Source organism: Aethalodelphis obliquidens, unplaced genomic scaffold (genome assembly GCF_003676395.1).
Source record: "Aethalodelphis obliquidens isolate GAN/ISIS:26980383/991018 unplaced genomic scaffold, ASM367639v1 scaffold7, whole genome shotgun sequence".
Taxonomy (NCBI): domain Eukaryota; kingdom Metazoa; phylum Chordata; class Mammalia; order Artiodactyla; family Delphinidae; genus Aethalodelphis; species Aethalodelphis obliquidens.
In genome coordinates, this window is record NW_020837951.1 from 30,572,438 (window position 1) to 30,590,526 (window position 18,089).

Genomic DNA, 18,089 nt, shown 5'->3' on the forward strand with positions numbered 1-18,089 from the left:
GCAGAGAGGTTCTGGTCCTCTGACCTGCTGAGCTGTGCTTGGTTCAAGAACTCTTGACTTCTGCTTTATCACAGCTAAGTGTAAGTAGAGGAATTCAGCTCTAGACACTTCTGTGCCTTTCAAAGCTGAACGCTTCAATAGAATCAAGGCCATGTGGATGATGGCGTTTTGGAAATCATTCAGCAACTCACATAATAAATGTTTTGTGGATTGCAGCGTCATTACTGGTCTTAATCCAGGGGTGGCATCTACCTATTCAAAACGCTCTTAAGTTGACACTTGCTATATAATGCAACACCAAGGTGGGATGCTACATTTCCAAAGCAGGGTATTCTCTTGAGCCCCCCTTTTTTTTTTTCCTTTCTGGACGGTGGATGCAAGAGAAATGGGAATTTAAAATGAGTTAGCTAAAATACTGCTCTTAGTAAAAACTAAAATGCATTGTATCACCAAGTAAACTGACCATCACACAATTTTAGGCAAACAGTAGTCTTTTCAAGAAACAAATTCTCAAAGCTCCTAACACTATCATCTATTCACCAATCCTTAAAAGGGGCATCTCAAAGGTGGTAAGCAAGTCTCTCCGTGGGACGATGTTAAGGGAAAAAATAATCTGTAAGGGAATTTGGAGCACTCACCTGCCGCATGGATAGTAAACAGGAAATCCACAACAATTAATGAGGCTATCTATAACCCTTTCCCAGAAAAAAATGTCAATTGTAATGACTAAGTACATTTGCAACAAAGAAAATGTGTTCACGGTAAAAAAAAAAAAAAAAAAAAGAAAAGAGAAAATACAAAAAGGAAAAAAAAATGGATGATAAAAAAAAAAAAAAAAAAAAAAAGTCATGAGATAATGTACAAAAGGGAAAAAGATGTGAATGATGAAGTGTTAAAAAGGGGTTTCAACAGATGAGGCTGTTCAGTACAGGCGCCCACACTGTCTCCTTTGCTCTGGCAGCTGCGTCCCTCGCCAGCCAGGCAGCAGATGTGCATTTACCCGGGGCCCACTCTCTGATCCACGCTGTGCACTGAGCTTTTGTATTCACTGCAGAGCTTATGGCCCAGAAACCCGCAGGTGAAGAGTCGCAGTTTCCTCCAGATTGTGCCTTTCTATCAAATTACGCTTGTCTCTTCCTTTCCCGGCAAATTCTAGATGAGTCTTGTGTGTGTGCGCGTGCACACTTGCACACAAACTGTGAGCTGTGTCAATTCTCTCAGGCTGGGTGTCAAACGTTCTGCTGCTTCAGTTCTAAATACTCCCATCACTTTGTTGTGAGGCCAAAAAAAGGTTTACTAGCTATTTTCTCATGCCTGGGGTGCTGGGGCTGAGATAAAATAAGGGTCAATCAGATTCTCCACCGGGTTAAATCCTCTTCTCCAAACAGGCTCTCTGCCTTTGACTCTGAGTCTGAGAGTTTATTCAGGGGGCCGGAAGCAGTTGTTAGCCAGGGTTTCCACATTGGTCAGAATGCACCCTGCGGTTTCTTGGACGTGTGGCCAACACTTTTGGCTAAATCGTTCTGGACACAATAAATCCCCCAAGCTCTAACCTTTCCTAAGTCCCTGTACAGCTTTCTCCTGTGTGGCCTTGCCTCAACATGATGCTGATCCTTTCTGACAGCGAAGCACAAAAGGAGAAATAGGAAATGACAGGTCAAACCCACGGCAGTCTCTTCCCTCATGTCTCTCTTGTGTGTCCCTGCAAGCACCACCCATTCTTGGAGACTACACGGCAGTTTAGGGTGGTAGGTTTTTCTGTGGTTAATGTGCTAGAGCAGTGGTCCCCAACATTTCTGGCACCAGGGACCAGTTTTGTGGAAGCCAGTTTTTCCACGGATGAGGGGGGGAGGTTCAGGCGGTAATGTGAGCAATGGGGAGCGGCAGAGGAAGGTTCGCTGGCTCGCCCTCCGCTTACCTCCTGCTGTGCGGCCCGGTTCCTAACAGGCTGACAACCGATACCGGTCCGCGGCCTGGGGTTTGGGGTCACACACACACACACACACACACACACACACACACACACACACACACACACTGCCATTCTGTGAAACGCCTGGCCAGGCACAGATTGAACTCCCGAAAGAAAGTCAGGAGAGCCTAGGGAGTTGGGAATCTGACATTTGGAGTCTTCCAATTAGAAGGTTCTTTTTTCATCTCTCAAGGAATATTAGAACCAGAAAGATCTTGGAGATCATTTAGCCCAACCCCACCTTTTGCGGATGAGAAATCGAACCCACAGAGGGAACATGCCTTAGCAGAGGTCACACAATTACTGGGGGCAAAGCCACAACTGGGACTCCTCCCTTTCCTGACAGATCAGGCCTGAGGCAGGATGACTGCAGTGTGAGGATAATGAAGGATGCACACTCGGGCAGGGGGTGTGCTGAGCTAGGCACTTGGGAGCCGTGTTCAAGTGGCCCAAAAAAGCCTGCTTAGGATACACCGTATCTCTCCAGGAAGGGGCAGAAGTAAACATGGCTCCTTGCTCCCAGGAGATGTCCCTGAGCATCCGGGGAGTTCTGCTTCCTGTCCCGCTGTTGCTCACTTATTTTCAGGTCTTGGGGGGAAGATCAAGCACCACAGCAGGGTTTCAAGGTCACTCAGCTCTCTGCCATTAACCCATCAGCTGTAATCAGCGCTGGTTCCTAGCAATGCCCCTCATTCGGGAGGAACATAAAAGTAGAACCAAATGGGTGGGTAACTGTCCGATTACATACAGAACTAACTGCGGCCTTCAGCAAATCATTAGGTGTAGCTAAGTCTCAAGTTACAAGTAACGTAGCTAACAACTGGCCCCCTGAATGAACTCAGAGTCAAAAATGAAGGGAATTGGGGGCTTCCCTGGTGGCGCAGTGATTGGGAGTCCGCCTGCCGATGCAGGGGACATGGGTTCGTGCCCTGGTCCGGGAAGATTCCGCGTGCTGCGGAGGGGCTGGGCCCGTAAGCCATGGCCGCTGGGCCTGCGCGTCCAGAACCTGTGCTCCGCAACGGGAGAAGTCACAACAGTGAGAGGCCCACGTACCTCAAAAAAAAAAAAAAAAAAGGGAATTGGACCACAAACTTTCTGTCTGTTCTTTGGGATGTCTCTTTTCTATTTCACTGGGATGCTGTGAGGATAAAGTAGGCAAGGACTGCAGAATACAAGTAAATTAAAAGATGTTATTCTTGCCATCATCATTTATGGAATATTCCTCAGCACATATCTTGGAGGGCTGCCATCATTATTGGTCACATTTTTCACCCAGAGAAGCAAAGGAGTGGAACGGCTGACTCAGGGTTCCATACTTGAAAACTAGAGTAGAACTGTAGGTCCTTAATAACTCAGTTCACTATCCATTGGCCATATCCCCATGGCTTCCCATCAGAGCATTTGACCCCATGTCAGTTTGTGTCCTTCGGGGAAAAGGAACTGGTGGAAGATATGTGATCAAAATTTGTAGGCGGAAGAAGAGTTTTTGCTGAAAATCTTAGAATGAAAGATCTATCATTTTTACCCAAAGAGAAAAGAAAATTCATCATAAAGTTCTGTTTTGTTTTTTGGCCATGTGTGTTTTTGTTTATTAGAATTGCTAGTTTCAAGTCTTATTAAAGATTGGTTATTTCATAATTATGTCAGAAGAACTGGAATGTTTTAAAAATATATCTTTCAATTTGAAAATACTGCATGGATGTAGAATTTAAACATACGTATATATAACACAGAAGAAAAAAGACTGTACCATTAGCACTCAGAGATAACAGCTACACATTTTTAGTTTATTTCTTACTAGCCTTTTATGTGTAATTATAAATTTGGGATTATACTTGTAACACACATGCTGTCTTGTTAGGGTCTATTAAATATTCAGACCCACAGACAACCACATGCTTCATCTGGCACTGGTCCACTTGGGAGGAACAATAGCTTGCCAACAGGGCAGCATCACATGCTGCTCTTTAGCACATGCCCTTGCAGTGGTCCAGTACAGTTCAGGTGCAAGGAGACTGCAGACATATCAGAGGACACAGGAGCCACCAGCTTAAAAGACTCATCATGTCCCATAGGAGTCAATATATGGTATAGCAACTCCATAGACATAGCTTCCAAGTTCCCACGCTGGACATGCCAAGTGTCCAGAGTCACTGTACTTGGAAGTCACAGCATGGCACCTTTTCAGGTAGTTACAGTTCTCTGAGTCCAGATGCAATTCACCAATCGGGTTAATTTTGCCTAGTAACATAGCTGATACGTATCTTTTTCTAAGGAAACAGAGCTAGAAAACTAAGGGAAGTTCAAATCCTCTTATAGGAGAGAAAAACTTTTATCTGCAATACTATATACAATTTTTTAGCCTTCATAAACATCATTTCACTAAATCACAAGCATGTTTCTTTGCTGTTAGAGGTTTTTCAGAAACATGGCTGCCCAAAATGTGTTTAGACAATCCTCTAGTGCTGTGTATTTAGCCAAGTTTTCCTTCCACTCTTAAAACTATCACTGACGTGAACATCCCTATATACAAATCTTTGTATTTATATAAAACTTTGGTTATCTCCTTAACATAAATTCAGGGCATGGAATTAATGACTGGGTCTGAAGTTTATAAAACTCTCAGTACATCTCGACCAGCTGCTCTTCAGAAAGAAAATGTCGGTTTACATTTGAATTGTATGAAAGTATCTGCACCTTTAACAACACGGGTTAAACTTTAAAACATTTGCCAAACTTATATTGGAAAAATACTGTATTGAAAGTAATTTTTCTTTGATAATTGATGAGTTTAGAAATGTTTATATGCATACAGTCAATTTATTGTTGTTAATTGTCTATTTTTGTCCTTTCTCATTTTTATATTGGGAAGCTCATCTTTTTAAGTATTAGAAATATTTACACTGGAGTCTCATGCTGCAAAATTTTTTTGCAGTCTTTATTTACTTTTTCTTTTGGTAGAAATGCTTATTTTCAGGTAGACAAATCTATCCATCCTTTTCTATCTGCCTGCAACAACATTCCTAATTGAGGATGCTTTTGTGGGTGTGTATGTAGACTTTCTAAGTGTTTGAAATCCATATTTTTCTCACCTCATAATGTGCATTGAAAAGCTTTCCACTTATTTTAAGGCTCTGGAACAGTTTAAATAGTTATTCTTTTTTTATTATTAATTAATTTATTTTTGGCTGGGTTTTTATATTTGCGTGGGGTCTTCGTTGCTGCGCACGGGCTTTCTCTAGCTGCGGCGAGCGGGGGCTACTCTTCATTGTGGTGCGCGGGCTTCTCATTGCGGTAGCTTCTCTTGCTGTGGAGCATGGGCTCTAGGCGCGTGGGCTTCAGTAGATGTGGCACAGGGCTCAGTAGTTGCGGGCTCTAGAGTGCAGGCTCAGTAGTTGTGGCACATGGGCTTAGTTGCTCCGCGGCATGTGGGATCTTCCCGGACCAGGGTTCGAACCTGTGTCCCCTGTGTTGGCAGGCGGACTCTCAACCACTGCGCCACCAGGGAAGCCCAGCTATAGGTTTTCTATCCCTTGAAAGTTTGAAGGAATTTGTACTATAGTTATGTGTCCCCAGTACTATTTTGTGCAATAAATTTTAGACATGTTTAAAAATTTGTATTCATTTATTCAGCTTTTCTACATTTTTAAAGGCATTGTTAGTAAGTTATCTTTTCATAGAATATTATCAATTTTATTGAGAAGTAAGCATGTATTGGCATAGAATTGAATATACAATTTAAATAAAACTACAGTGTAGACTTTAAAGGTTTATATATTTTTGCTTATATATTCTTTCTTTCTTTTTTTTTTAACTTTTGCCTTTCGTACATTAGACTAACCGGGGGTTGTACATTTTACTTATTAATCCTATTGTTTTCTGATTCACTGATTTTTCATAATTTTTATTGATCTGTTTCCCTTGCTTTCCTTAAGTGTTTTTGTTTTTTTTTTTAAAGGGAAAAAACTCTATAATTACAAAAAGTAATTGCAAGAGAACCTAGGCAATGATGTTTCCTGGGACTGGGAAGAAGAGAGGAAAATATGTTAGTCAGTCAATGGATCACTCAGGGATTTATGTCTGAGTACATGAGAAAATGATATGTTTATGGGACAGGAAGAAACCAGGACCTGATTCCAGACTAATTCTAGGACTAGGTAGAGCTGCCATTAAACCATTACAGATAGAACCCAACGTGGCCTCCAGGTTTTTTCTGAGGAGTGAAGTGTGTCACCTTTTAAGGTACTTAGAAGGGTGTCTTTTATGCTTTCTCTTAGTCCTTGGGCTGGTGAGAAAGGAAAAGGGAAAGGTAAGAGGAACACGGAGATCAGCCTTCCTCTGGGAGAGGGCACATCCCCCATCACGCTAAAGAGGAGGTGATACCAGGGTTTCAGTGGAATCTCCTTCTCTGCAGGGAGAGGAAGTTGGTCTGTGATCCTGAAGACGGTGAAGATCGGTTTCCAGCCAGGTTCTTTGTTTCCCCGACTTCTAACCATTTAGTCCATGACAGACGCTGTGCCAAGTCATTTGTATGAAGCATCTTATTTAAGTCTTGACAACTCTGTGAAATAGGCGGTCACGTTATTCCCATTTTGGGGGGAGGGAACAGTAGAGTGACTTGCCTGAAGTCATATAGACAGGATGTGAACCCTGGAAGGTCGGACTGCAAAGCATGTGTTCTTAACCACTGTGATAGATCACGTTTTATCACTGCTGACCTTAATTCCTACGGCGTAGCCTTATTATTTAAGGGGGAACTTGTCAAGCCTAGGATCAATGATCAAAATGAACGTAAAGTACTACGACTCATTATGTCCATATTATTTCCTCCTCAAAATTCTATTTCTCATCTTAAAGCAAATAAAACATTTGCATAGAAAACAATACTCGAACTGAATGTCTGAGCAGTCAGTACATTCCTCAGCGTGCCAGTCGGTATTTTTATTACTGCTCCAAGGAGAGGGGAGTGGGAGAGGGCAGGTAGGGGAGGAGGGAGAGTTGGGGGGGAGGCAGCTTTGGCAGAGAAAGGGAGGAAATAATAACTGAAATTACATCCCAAATAATCTGACGTTGTAGCATGTTCAGACACAGAAATGTTTATTTAAAAACACTCACAAAGTCATTTTTTTAAATCAAATTAAGATGTCTAAATGCTAAATCATTTTACCAGACAATACGGATCTATGAGCTTTAGGCTTTTGAAATAGTCTTCCAAGAGGCCTGTCTGCCACTTTTCTTTTTGCCTCTTGAGAGAGAAGAATGCAATCAATGAAGGTAAATTTGCAACTTAATTGAATGTGATGTAATGTGAGCAGAGCCAGAGCCGCCCAGAACAAGTCACAGCAAACTTCAGGTCAAGGGGTTTCTTTCATCTCTGGCCTCTCTGGAAGTTCAGTCAGAAGAGCAAGAGATGCAGGCCTGGGGGATTCTATTCCACTCTGATTGAGGCTTTGTATCAAGGCCAGCATTTACATTCAAGACCTCTTCTGAATACACACAACGCACAGCGTATTTTTTCAAGAGTACAGTAGCTGTTCTTAACCTGGCAGCCACTCAGGCCTGTTCATTTAAAAAATATACACGTATGACATTCAGACATTCTTTTAAAAATATATATGTATATATATTTAAATTCAGGAACCAAAAAGCAAAAGCCACCTATAAAAGACAAGACCTGTCTTAATGAGATTTTATGCACAGCTCTACTCACTCTGTTTGGGCTGAAACAGGGCATGCCTGATAAGGCTGCTGGTGAACGCCCAGGAAGAGAGGAAAGAGGAGAAAAGGCAGACAGAAAATGTTGTTTAGGATCCAACAGTAGAGAAGGAAATCCTTTTCTGTACTTACAATAGCAGTTGGGGTGGCAGCCAGCACACAATAGAGCACCAGAGGGGTGATGAAACTTTCTTCCTCTGTCCCCGGGTAAGGCTTCATTAAGTCTCCGTCCTGACAGAAGAATCCTTGGATATGCACCTGAAAAGTGTCAGTGCATTCGAAGTAGTAGGCAAGCAGCACTGTCCCAGCCATGATGACAAGCTGAAAATACAGCATGGCCACACAGAGACATTAGCAGGGCTTCGGAGCAGCGCCCGCCCCTCAGAGCACACTCCCTCCATCACCCAGCAGCTCTCCTTGTATTGGTATTGGCGAGTGTGTGCGTGCCTGGCTCCATGGGCCCCGGGCTCGGGGAGTGTGTGCTTACTTGTCTGCCTTGTAACATCTGTTACATAAACCTTCCGGAAAATAATGAACAGCTCCCACCTGAGAAGCAGACCACAGCAAGGCTTGTAGAGAGACCCAGGTTCTGCTGCGCCCCTCTCGGGATGCGTGGGAACCAAGGCAATACTGCCATTCAGGACAGAGGTGAAAAGTCAAAGGATAGTGGCATATGAATTGGCAAGATGTAGCGTGAGATCTGTTCGTGGGCAATTTCAAAAAATGTTAGAGATAGACTTACTTTATTATAGAGTATTAGAGGCAGGTAAATGACGCATGAATGAACAAACAGGAAAGCTGAAGCCCAGAAAGGTTAAGGGAAATCTTCAGAACCTAAATTACCAGTGTGGATGAAAACACTGTACAGGTATCCTATATCAGTCACAACTTTTATCCTTTTCCAAAAAGATGTTGCCTTTATTCCAAAATGCTTTCTACCAGTAAGTAAAGGACTTTACTGATGATCACATCTTATTATAGACATATATCCTTCATAAGGTTTGGACACAAAAAGGGACACAATTATCCTTTCACTTGATTCAGAAATGTCCCAGATACTCACCGAGGTTTAGATGTAGCCTTTAATAGGTATGAGGAGTTGGGGGAGTATGGAAATGCCATTACTTTTCTCATTCCCATTAGGAAACACCAAATGGCAAGATGAGACGGTGATAAAGGTAGACAGAAAAGAGGTCTTTGAGGTTACGAAATTACAGAAAGTTAAGCTGGAAAAGATCTTGGAGATCCTCCCATCTAAAATCTTTATTTCATAGATGAGAAAACAGAGGCCCAGCAAGGAGAACCGACGACAGCTGGATTTTCCAACAAGGAAACCAAACATATCCTTAGACTGAATCAGCAAAGCAGGGAAACTAAAATGGGGAAAAATATTTTAAAATGTTGATTTGTTTAAAAGTATCAAAGTAATCATTTTGGGAGAAGAATCAGAACTTGGTAGGGAACCTTTGTACATCCTTTATGGCTTAAAAATTGTTTCTATTTGGAAGTACATAAGGGGCAGGGAGGGGGAAACCATAATCTTTTAGGTTTTAGTCTCAAGTTCTTATTCCAGCCCTGGAATGACTAACATAAGGTCACATAGCTAGTTAGTGTTAGACCCAGGACTAGAATCCCACATTTTCTGATCCCCAGGGGGCAAAACACCTGGGTCACAGCATCAAAATCGCATCATACACAAAAGTGTGGAGAGTTATGGGGAGAGGCAAAGTAGCTCAACTCCAATGCAGAGAGGCACCATTTGGTGTCTTTATCCACGTTCATATCCATTTCTTGAGCCACCACACTGAAGCAGAGCCTTGAACTTTGCCCACTCTCTCACATCTGCTTCTGGTACGTTGGCTCTGCAATTCCTCCTCACTCTAGCAGAAGGCATCATTTTCTTTAAGGGTCATTTGGATTAAGAATCTTCCCTCAGGACTTCCTAGTGGCACAGTGGTTAAGAATCCACCTGCCAATGCAGGGGACATGGGTTCAATCCTTGGTCCAGGAAGATCCCACGTGCTGCGGAGCAACTAAGCCCGCAAGCCACAACTACCAAGCCCGCATGCTGCAACTACTGAAGCCAGCGCACCTAGAGCCCGTGCTCTGCAACAGGAGAAGCCACCACAATGAGAAGCCCGTGCACTGCAAAGAAGAGTAGCCCCCACTCGCCACAACGAGAGAAAGCCCGCGCACAGCGACGAAGACCCAGTGTGGCACCCCCCAACCAAAAAAAAAAAAAATCTTCCCTCAACCTTCCGTTTTCTCTCTTTGGTTAGAAGCCTTTCCTCTTTGGTTCAGAAGCCTCGAGTATCTCCAGCGTTAACGTGTCTAAAGTACAAACGCCTAACCATCCTGTTATAAAGGTCTTTACCTTTTGGCTGTATCCATCACCACCTTTATCTCCAGGTAGGCTCCAAATCATACTTTGCAATCACTGTCTCTCACACATGACTTGTTTCTGGCTCTACAAGGATTTTGTTCCATTATCTGACATGTTCTACCCCTTCTCCCCCAGTGGACCTCCTGGCACAACTTCTGACCATCCAGTAATCTCTAGACATTCGCGTGTGTTTCTCTGTGCCTGAAGTTGTTTATTGGCACGCGTAAATTGCCAATGCTCATGCCCACCATCTCTACTGTTTCAAGCATTTTGTTTATTTCTTATCTCTTCAGCAACAGAGAAGAGACTTGGATAAGGATGTTTCCTATAGGAATGAGAGATAGGTGCTCCCAAGCTGCCCCACTGATTGGTGCTCTTGCTAGTAGCTAGTTTATAAAGTCAAGGCCATGACGTTTCTATTTCTTTTGTGCTGCACTAGTCAATTGAGTCGACCCGACAGGAGGGAACCTAGCCAGCTGACCCGGATGTTTTGGAGCTAACGCTAGGATTCCAACAGTTTGGGGGCTCTGCCTCTGGGGCTGTTTCTGTCTCCTGCACAGCCTTGATCGGATTTCTCTGTATCTTATCCATGTGGCAGGAAACATATTTCTCTCTCTCAGCTTCATCAGCCCTTAGGAGAAATAAGCTTGGAGAACAGGCAGGATCGATGGGGGCTTTTTGGATAAAACAAAAACAAAAATGGCATCTAGCTTCCTCTATTGAGGAAGAATATTATATTTTACAAGGGACATTTGTGCTACCACTTCCATTTAAAAGAGAAAAAGGTGAAAATGAAGTAAATGAAAGCAAAATAGTGTGTGTCTGTGTGTATATATATGTATGATCTCTCTATATACGATCTATATGTATATATATTATATATGTATATATATTATATATATGTATATATGTGTATATATATGTAAGATGACTCAGAAAAATGAAGACTAGAAACTTAAAACAGAATTGTCTTAACATCAAATACATCATAATCAACAGTAACAATAAAAAAGCAAGGTCAATATATCTAAATTTGCTATACATAGAAAAAATCTTGAAGAGCTGCTTGGCCAATTTAACTATGGAAACAGCATTCAGAGAGAACTGAATGAATGAATGAATCAAGTGCAGGGCATAAAGAACAGAGAACCTTGGAGACGCAGGGTGGTAGAGGTAGATGGGAACTTCCACAGCCTACGGGACAGAACTGACCCATCAGCATGAGTCACCTTGGCCTTGGTTCCTCCCCTGAGCAGCCAGAAACCCCTTCGTGTCACTTTAAAGCCATCCTCAAGCTCCCTGGAGAGTCCTCAACAAAATACCAGTTAGAGATGCACAGAAGCAAATATAGAACAATTTGGATCTTGATTTCTAGGTTTCTTTTCTATTGAACATTCTCTTGCGACCATATATTAAAAAGAAGCTTATGCATTTACTGCAGGAACAGAAACAGCACGTTGATTCTGCTTCCACAAGCAGAGAGCTCTGCCTTGCAGCACTGATGACACACAATTAGCCGTCGGTGTCCTCCCTTCCTCTGCCCTGTCCTGGGCCATGATTCATCACTGTCTACGTTTGTGTCACTCGTGCCAGCTGGCACACTTGCCGTCTCCGCTGCCTTCTCCAGCCCCATTTAGGGAGGCATGGAGGGAGGCCATAATGTTGGTGTCACATGAGCAGATGGTGAGGCTGTGCTGGACCCAAGTGCTGGTGGAAGGGTTGACGGTATTAGTGTGAAAAAAGCAATTATGGATGTGGGGAGATAATGAGGTAGAAGGAGCTCATGTACCAGGGATTTTCCTCAGCTGTTGCTTTCTAAGAATGACAACCCGATATATGAAAATGCATTAAATCCTGATCATTCCACAAAGATTCAGAAGGCAGAAGAAGCCAGCAATATCTGAAATCCAGCCTCTCAGAGTTGAGAGTACTGTGTTTCTACCCAGGTTCTCTGCTGATTGGAGAAAAATGAATGTCACAGAGGGATAAGTGGGGAGGTCACAAAGCTGAGAGAAGAGGCTGAGATGACAAGTACATTTTTCTTTGGTCGGTAGGCTGAAGCAATTGTGGACCACTAATTTATATGACAGGATACAAGCTGGGAGAGCAGGGGATAGATAAATGGTGCTATGACTCATGTGAGTATGTATGTGTGTCCAGGGATGTAGGGGCAGACACATGACGTGGAAATGAGAGGACTGGTATCTGGTCTGGAGTGTAAAGGGCGTGGTTTGAACTGGGGACTGCTGGAGCTAGGTGACCAACCATCTCAGTTTGCCCAGGACCAAGGGGTTTCCCGGGGCATGGGACCTTTCAGTGCTAAAATGGAGGTAGTCTTGAACAAACTGGGGTGCTAGGTCACTCTACCTGAGACAATGTTTCCCGCCCCAAAGAGCTTTCTTATTCTGGTCTGGCCAGGAGCTATCAAGACCAATGCCAATTAATCAGTCAACCAACAACTGTTTCTGAAAACCGCCTCTGTGTTCAGTTCCGAACTAAGTGCTGTGAAGGCGAGGAATTCTCAGACGTGCTCTCTAACCTCAAGCAATTTGAGATCAAGCTAAGTGGGGAGTGCTCGCCAATACAGGAAACAGACGTGATCTGTAGGAGGGTGTCAGCTGATCCCAAGCTGGGTTTCATACATGGCTGCATGGGTTTGGTGAGGGATGGGTATTGGCAGAAGGAGAACAAGGGAAGGGGCTCCTGCGTGGAGGAGGAGTGAGGGCAAGGGGATGGAGAGGGCAGCGTGGCGTGTGTTCAGGATATTGGTTTTGACTAAGCCTCAAGGACATATGTTCAATTCCATAGCAAGATGGGATAAAGGAAACTCAGCAGAAGGAACGCTGCATCCGAGAGCTTAGGTGATAAGGTTTGGCATGGTTGTGATGCAGAAGCAAAGTCTTAGGACTCCAGGGGATGGTACACGTTAAAGATTTGCATGTTGTTCAGTATTGAGGAAGCATGTTAGGCACAAGGGTCAGTAGCTGCACAAAAGGGCTGGGCTGGGCAACCCTCAAGTGGCACTGATGGAAGTGGGAAACAAGGTAGTAAGTTAGAGGGGAAACACCTGAGAAAACTGACAGTGGAAACACCTGAGACCTCACTGGGAGCCCTTAGAAGTAAGGATAACACTTTGAGAGGGGCTGAAAGTTCTCCAAAAACAACATGGGCAAGATCCAAGGAGAAGAGGAAGGAGTAGGAGATGGAGGGGGACGTGATGGTGACGGTAAAGGTGATGACCTGTATTATGCATGTGTCCTAGGAACTTTTGTAAGCGCTTGACATAAACTAACTCTTCTTCTGCCCAGCCACCTTCTATGTGGTACATATATTATTTCCATTTTATAGAAGAGGAAACAGGCGCAGAGAGATTACATGAATTGCATTAAGGTCACACAACTTGGGTGAACCTAGGATGATTACTATAATTATGATGTATTTCTCCACACAAACTTGGGCAGCCTGGGAAAAAGCAGCTTACAAATACGTCAGCATAATATTAAGGGCTAAACTATGTGCTACAGACTTGAGTACTTTATTCAAATGTCTCCTAGTATCAATTTCATCTGTATGAAGGTTAATAATAATTCATAAATATGCACTGAGGCATGTTTATGTATTCTCATTTTGTTCCAAAAAGACGTTATACCAACTTCCACCAAGTAAAGTAAGCAAGCATCCAAGAGCAGTTGGAACAGAAGAAGAAAGAAATATGGAGACAGGAGTTACATCCTTGAGCATCAGTTGTCTAATAGTCAACACAATAAGGGAATACTGGTCATTTTCACATTTCACAGTAGCTATATGATAAAAACCAACCAGCGGTTGAAGAGTAGGATCTTTCTGATATAGTGACTGGATAGGAATTCATCCTGAGTTCTCATAAGGGACATGATAAGCAATGACAATACTGAGTATGTTGGTGCCGTTCTTTATATGGGACCTCATATCAACTCAACATAGGCCAATGACATCACATCAAAGCTAAATGCACAGAAACGATAGTGTGAGCTAGAAGGGAGGAGGTCAGACCGAATTATGATTCGGTCTAGGTTGAACTTGAGAGATACAGCACAATGAAAGGTTAAGACTGCTAGGCTGGAAACCTGCTCTGCTGCTTTTACTAGGTGTGTGACTTAAATTCCCGTGCCTCTGTTTCTTTGTTAGTAAAGTGGGGCTAATAATGCTACAGCACCTACCTCTTCAGCTCATCGTGAGGATTAAATGAGGATTGTGTAGTATTTAGAACAGTATCTGACTCATAATAGTAAGCATGTTCTAAAAGAATGGGTAGACTATATATTCTTCACTCCTTCCTAATTATAGTTTCTCTCAGGTTAGGTTTTTAAAAACTACCGGGTAGCAGTGAATTAGATACTGCCTTTTAATAAGTTTCCTGCTAGTGAAATACAGACCTGCATCTTGTTTTAAACATGGATTTCATTGTTTAATAATACTACAATGTTGTTATTAGAGTAGACTAGCGGAAGGAACCTTTGCTCAGGCTACTCTCTGTAGGACAAATCTTTTAACCTCTCCTCATCCCGGTTTCCTCTGTGAAAAAAGATTGAGTTACTTTTCAGGGTTGTAATGAGAATTGAGGCTATTACACATAAATATCAATGACACTATTTTGGCACATAGTAGATGCTTAATAAATGACATCCTTAGTTATTATTAGCTTCATTTAGTGTTGCTGTGTCTTATATATGTCCCTTATTGTGGTTTTCCAAACTGCAGGTCTCAAACCATTAGTTGATTGTGAAACAAATGTATACAAGGTAGGGTTCAACTAGAATTTTTTAGTGAAAAAGAATGGAATAGAATTGAATATAGTAGAGTTTTATACATAGTAAGGACAAGTGTTTTCTTCTCAATTTTATTGAAGTACAGTTGATTTGCAATGTTGTGTTAATGTCTGCTGTACAGTAAAGTGACTCAGTTATACATATATACATATTCTTTTTCATATTCTTTTCCATTTTGGTTTATCACAGGATATTGAATATAGTTCCCTGTGCTATACAGTAGGACCTTGTTGTTTATTCATCCTGTATATACTAGTTTGCATCTGCTAATCCCAAACTCCCAATCCTAAGGACAAGTGTTTTATGTGAAACTTTTGTTGAGTATGTAACATATAGGCAGAGGGAGAATGTATAATACAAAGTGAAATATATTTCTTACTATGGGTTGTATTTAAAAATCCTTCAATAAAATGTGATTTTATTAGATACTTGTCTCATCATAAGCAATTTCTTATACTTTAGTGCCTAAGGCACGTAGGTTCAAATCGCAAATCCACTAATTACTACTGTATGTCTTTGAACTTAACCTGTCTATGCCTTAGTTTCCTCACCTGTGAAATGAGTTCTCATGAGAGTGGCATGAGAACTATATGATTAAGTATATCAAAACCACTTAGCAGGCACTCAATAACTGTTAGCTGTTCTTTTATTAAGACTTAAGTAGAATATATATTTTTTTCTGAATAAGCAAACAATACCACATGCACTAAAATACATAAGAGAATATGAAGTCATCGCATTAGCCAGGACTGAATAATCAACTAGTTTTTCCATCTATAAAATGATGCTTCTTGACAAGCATCTTATTTCCACAAATATGAATTTTCAAGAGTCAAAGTATTCTTAGTCTTGCTATTTGCAAATGATATTATCTCAAGATATGAAGGAATAAGAATAAAATACTAAGCAGTCGGTCCTCTTATCAATGTATTTGATCACTGATTGTGTTATATTTTTGTATTTTATGAAAGATTTTAAAAAATTATTGTGGTAAGAACACTTAAAATGAGATCTATCCTCTTAACAAATATTTTAGTACCATATGTTATTGTTGACTATAGGTCCAACGTACAGCAGATTTCTAGAGCTTCTTCCTTGTGCTTAACTAAAACCTCATGCCTATTGATTAGTAACTCTCCATTTCCCCCTCAGTCTGGGATCTTTTAACTAACAGGCAATTAAAGTGTGGTTAAGAATGACATCCTCCTGTGAAAATTGAAAAACCTACAATGGACCAGTGCATGTATGTGAGAATTCATTCCTTCTTTAAGGAGAACCAAAGGTGTACCCATAGGCAGGGATATGTAGATGAAATGAGATTGTTCAGTTATTCAGCCAGTATTTATTGAGTGCCTGCTGCTTGCAGACATTGGGGAGTTTCAGTCATTGAATAACAAATAAAACTTACAAAACACATGATTTTGGGGCTCATGGGGATTTCTGTGGGGGAGACAGATATCATAAAAGCAAACCCAAGGGAATGATAATAATGACTCTCATTGACCACATAACCAACTACATACCTTGAAATGCATTCTGTTACACGATCCTCATGCCACCCTGTGAGATGATGAGTCACCCTCATTTAAAGCAGAGTACGTTCATCCAAGCTCACAGAACTAGTGAACGGTGGAGCCAGGATTTGAACCTCTGGTGTCAATTAAGCATTAAGAGATGATGCCTGTAAAATGCTTAGCCTAATGCCTACTTAGTAAGTGCTCAGTTCTTTCTCTTACTCTTTGATTTCTGTTCACTTGTCCTTTTCAATGCTTCTGACATGGCTCTGGAGTAGGAGTGGGGGTTGACTGATCGCCACCCCCATCACTTTCCTTTCTTGGTATTTAAGAGCACTACTTTCGCCTGCCTCTGACCATACTGGCTCCTTTCATTTTTCCTTTTCTTCTACCTGGTCTGTAAATGGTAGTGCTCTCCTAGGACCTATCCTTTCCCCTCTTTTCATTTTCTTTCCATGTATTCTTCTTGGGAGATCTCATCTTTCTATGGCTTCCACTCTTATATTGATTCCATTGACCCTCATATTATCATTCTCGGTCCTGTTTACTCTCCTGACCACCAACCTTGTGCTCCACAGACACTCCAAATACCACAAGTCTGAAATGAAATTCAGCATGTCTTCTCCCCTCAATGTGCAACTTCTTTAGAGTTCACTGTCCTGGTAAATCCAACCAACATCTTCTCAGTCACCCAGGCTAGAAATCTCAACATCGTCTTAGACGCTTCCTCCGGCTTTCTTGTTCTTCCCACCCCATACCTGGTCAGCTCCCATGTCTTTCTTACTGTAGTGCCCATCCTGTGTATCTCATTTTTCCTATGCCAACTGCCATGTTCTTATGCAGGCCTCCATATTCTCTCATCTACACTACTGAAATCTTGTCCTACCTGCTCCTGCTGCCTTTGAGATCTCAACCCCTTTATGCCATTCGTTACCCTGCTACTAAAGAGTTATGATTCTAAGGCACAGCTATGATTGTGTCTTTCTACTCCAAAAGCTTCAGTGATAAGTATTTCAGATAAATCAAGCAATTTTCTGTCTATTTTAACACACTGGGCTCTGTTCCACTCATGTTTTTGATAATGGAGAGAAGCCTGCCATTTGAATAGAGACCAACCCAGGAAACCCCATCAGGCATTGCTCCTCAGGTAGCAGAAAATACACAGGTCTACCTCTCAGCCTGGGCTGACTACACCTCCCTATTTGGCCACTCATTAAAGAACAAATGCAAATACCATAACCTTGTCTTGGCGTGTGTGTGTTTCCATCCTCCAGCAACCTGTTGGTTATTAGTGAATGATATGAAGGAATGTAGAGTGTATGATAATATTTTCAGGTAGATTTACAGCTACACTGAGGAAGGGATTATTATTGGATCTATGTCAAGCTAAATTGGGCCACAAAATTTTCTCTTTGATATTCTGCCGTTAGGGATATGTGTATTTTTAATTCATAGACACAGATGAATACATATAAGGAATGTTAAATGTATAGTGACACAAAATTGGCAGGTATAGCTAATATTAGAGAAAGCAGAAAAAAATTCAAAATGATTTTGAAGTTTGAGAACATTGCTTGGGGACAAATGTAAAGTCCTACAACAAGGCTTTGCTATTCCTTAACTTCAGGGGCTGGTAGAGCGGAAAGCCTAGAACTCTGACCTGAGAGGCTCACCAGCCTTGGCCTTCACTGACCCTG

The 18,089-nt window shown here is 41.9% G+C and overlaps 1 protein-coding gene across 2 annotated transcripts in view; it reads right to left on the reverse strand.

Annotated features, from left to right (window-relative positions):
- Positions 1 to 18,089, reverse strand: part of PLPPR1 (phospholipid phosphatase related 1) — a 264,328-nt gene that overhangs the window by 38,338 nt on the left and 207,901 nt on the right. For both annotated transcript variants that reach the window (XM_027105354.1, XM_027105355.1), the window contains exon 3: positions 7,820 to 8,008. In XM_027105354.1, the coding sequence (XP_026961155.1) occupies positions 7,820 to 8,008 (189 nt within the window). The remainder of the gene's footprint in view (positions 1 to 7,819; positions 8,009 to 18,089) is intronic.